At 41.9% G+C, this 2,276-nt stretch overlaps 1 protein-coding gene across 1 annotated transcript in view; it reads right to left on the reverse strand.

The window, feature by feature from the left end:
- Positions 1-710: 710 nt before the first annotated feature.
- Positions 711-2,276, reverse strand: part of LOC106297601 — a 4,944-nt gene continuing 3,378 nt past the window's right edge. Inside the window, exon 2 of the mRNA XM_013733809.1 lies at positions 711-911. Coding sequence (XP_013589263.1) covers positions 711-911 — 201 coding nt within the window. The remainder of the gene's footprint in view (positions 912-2,276) is intronic.

Raw genomic sequence — 2,276 nt, forward strand, 5'->3', positions numbered from 1 at the left:
GGGCCATTGGTGATGGTGAATCCGCAAGTGTGTGGAAAGACTCATGGCTCTCAACCTCCGCGTGTGAATGCCCTATTGGCCCACCAACAAAAGACTCAGAATTTATCAAAGTCGCTGAGCTTTTCCTACCAAACGAAAGAGAATGGGACGCTGGGAAGGTCCAAGCACAGCTCCCGCACCTGAAAGACAACATTTTGAGCATCAAACCTAGCAAAAAAGGGGGACCAAACAAAAGAATCTGGGTGAAGAAGACATCAGGAGTGTACAGCACGAAAACAGGTTACTATGCAGCGCTTGAAGCAAATAACAACGAAGCTATAATGACTACTGTGGTGGATCAACAGTGGCTAAAGAATGTTTGGATGCTTACCATACCCCCAAAGCTGAAGCTTTTCCTCTCGAAGATGAAACACGGAGCTCTCCCTGTAAACAGAAGACTTCAGATCCTATTTATCTCCCCCTCTGCAAAATGTACCTTCTGTGAAGTAGAGGAAACCACGCTTCATCTCTTTTTCCATTGCCAATACGCGAGACAGGTCTGGGAGATGGCACCTTTTGCAAGATCAATAGAAACCTTCGGCGGAAAGCATAGACTCAGGTCTTACTTTAATCTTCCGACAGCTCCCTCTCCCACCATCGGGAATCTCAATCACCCAGCTTGAGGCATGGATCCTATGGGCAATATGGAACGCAAGAAATCAGAGAATCTTTCAGGAGCGGTTCTTCACTATTGAGGAAACTTTGATCAAAGCAATCACAGGGGGAAGAGAATGGCAAAACGCCCAGGAAAATCCACCGATCCACTGACCCAAACCGATCACACATTTACGGCCCCGAGAGGAGGGGATTATTTGTAGATCTGATGCCGCCTGGAAACCTGGAATCTCAGCAGCGGGCACAGCGTGGAGCTTCTACAGAAACAATGGAAGGATGATCACATCTCACAGTAAACTTATCTCATACGTGAACTCGTCCCTTGTGGCGGAGGGACTAGCGTTGAGGGAGGCGATGGAACATGCATTGTCTCTGGGTTTCAATCGAGTGAATTTCGAGACGGACTCAAAAGATCTAGTGGCAGCTATAGTCGATGGAGCCTGCTTCTCTATGATTGACGGAGTCGCTTCCGACATCACCCTTTTATCTAAAGCTTTTGTTTATTTCTCTCTTCGGTACTGCAACCGTCTCTCTCTATCCTTTGAAGATGGTTTAGCTAAGCATATGCTTGGTTCTGTTTGTACCAGACTTTAATTTCGGTTTAATGAGAATTAGTTTGACAAAAAAAAGAAAGAAACAAGAGGAAACTTCCCTAGTGCCAAGGAAATAGCTAGCCTTGACAAAAAGTTGATAAACAAACACTGTAAACTCGGGTATAGAGCAAATTGGATCGTTAAATTAGCAAAGATGGTCGAAAGCGGGAAACTGAATCTTGAAGAGATGGAAATGAGAGATATGAAAGCAGAAGTGTATGAGAAACTGAAAAATTGAAAGGCTTTGGTGCTTTTGTAACTGCAACAGTGCTTATGTGTATTGGTCATTACCATCTTGTTCCATCTGATACCGAGACCCTAAGACTCTCCTGAGAGGTATATCTTTATATATATATACTAGGGTCGGCCCGCCCTATGGGCGGGATGAAAATTTGAAAATAATTTAAATAGTTAGAATAAATATTTAATAAAAATTTCAATTACACATTAATATTCAAAAAGAATTACATGTTACAGAGTTCTGTAAAATTTACTCTAAAATCTTATAAACGGAAGCTAGAATCATAATTTATGTAATTGGAATATTTGATTACACTGTTTAACGTTTTAATAAATTCAAAAAGAATTACAGGTTACAGAGTTATGTTTTAATCTCTAATGGTTATCTCTCTTAATCTATTATCTTTGATCATTGATTCATTAAACGCTATGTTTTGTTTGCGATAAGACCAGAGAAGAAACAATGCCGAGTAGGAAGAACAGAGGGAACACCCAGTGGAAGGGCTAACTCTGGCCATCGTCTTGGCTTGTATCACCATTTTCATTGTTGCCATTTTCATCAACGTCTGCCCCCAAGACGGCCGCTGGTCGCTGGAGCCAAGGGAGATTGCGTTGCAAGGTTTCTCCGTAGGTTCTTGTTCCAGCCACTCAAAGAGAACCTCTCTTAGACACATCTTCTTCATTGTAAGAATTCTGTATGTTTCAAAATAAAAGTGTCAATCTTTTTCCTTCCAAGAGTGAACGTTTTGATCAGTCTGATCCTTTACTGCCTTACAAATCAGGTTCATG

The sequence above is a fragment of the Brassica oleracea genome, chromosome C6 (genome assembly GCF_000695525.1).
Source record: "Brassica oleracea var. oleracea cultivar TO1000 chromosome C6, BOL, whole genome shotgun sequence".
NCBI classification, from domain to species: Eukaryota; Viridiplantae; Streptophyta; class Magnoliopsida; order Brassicales; family Brassicaceae; genus Brassica; species Brassica oleracea.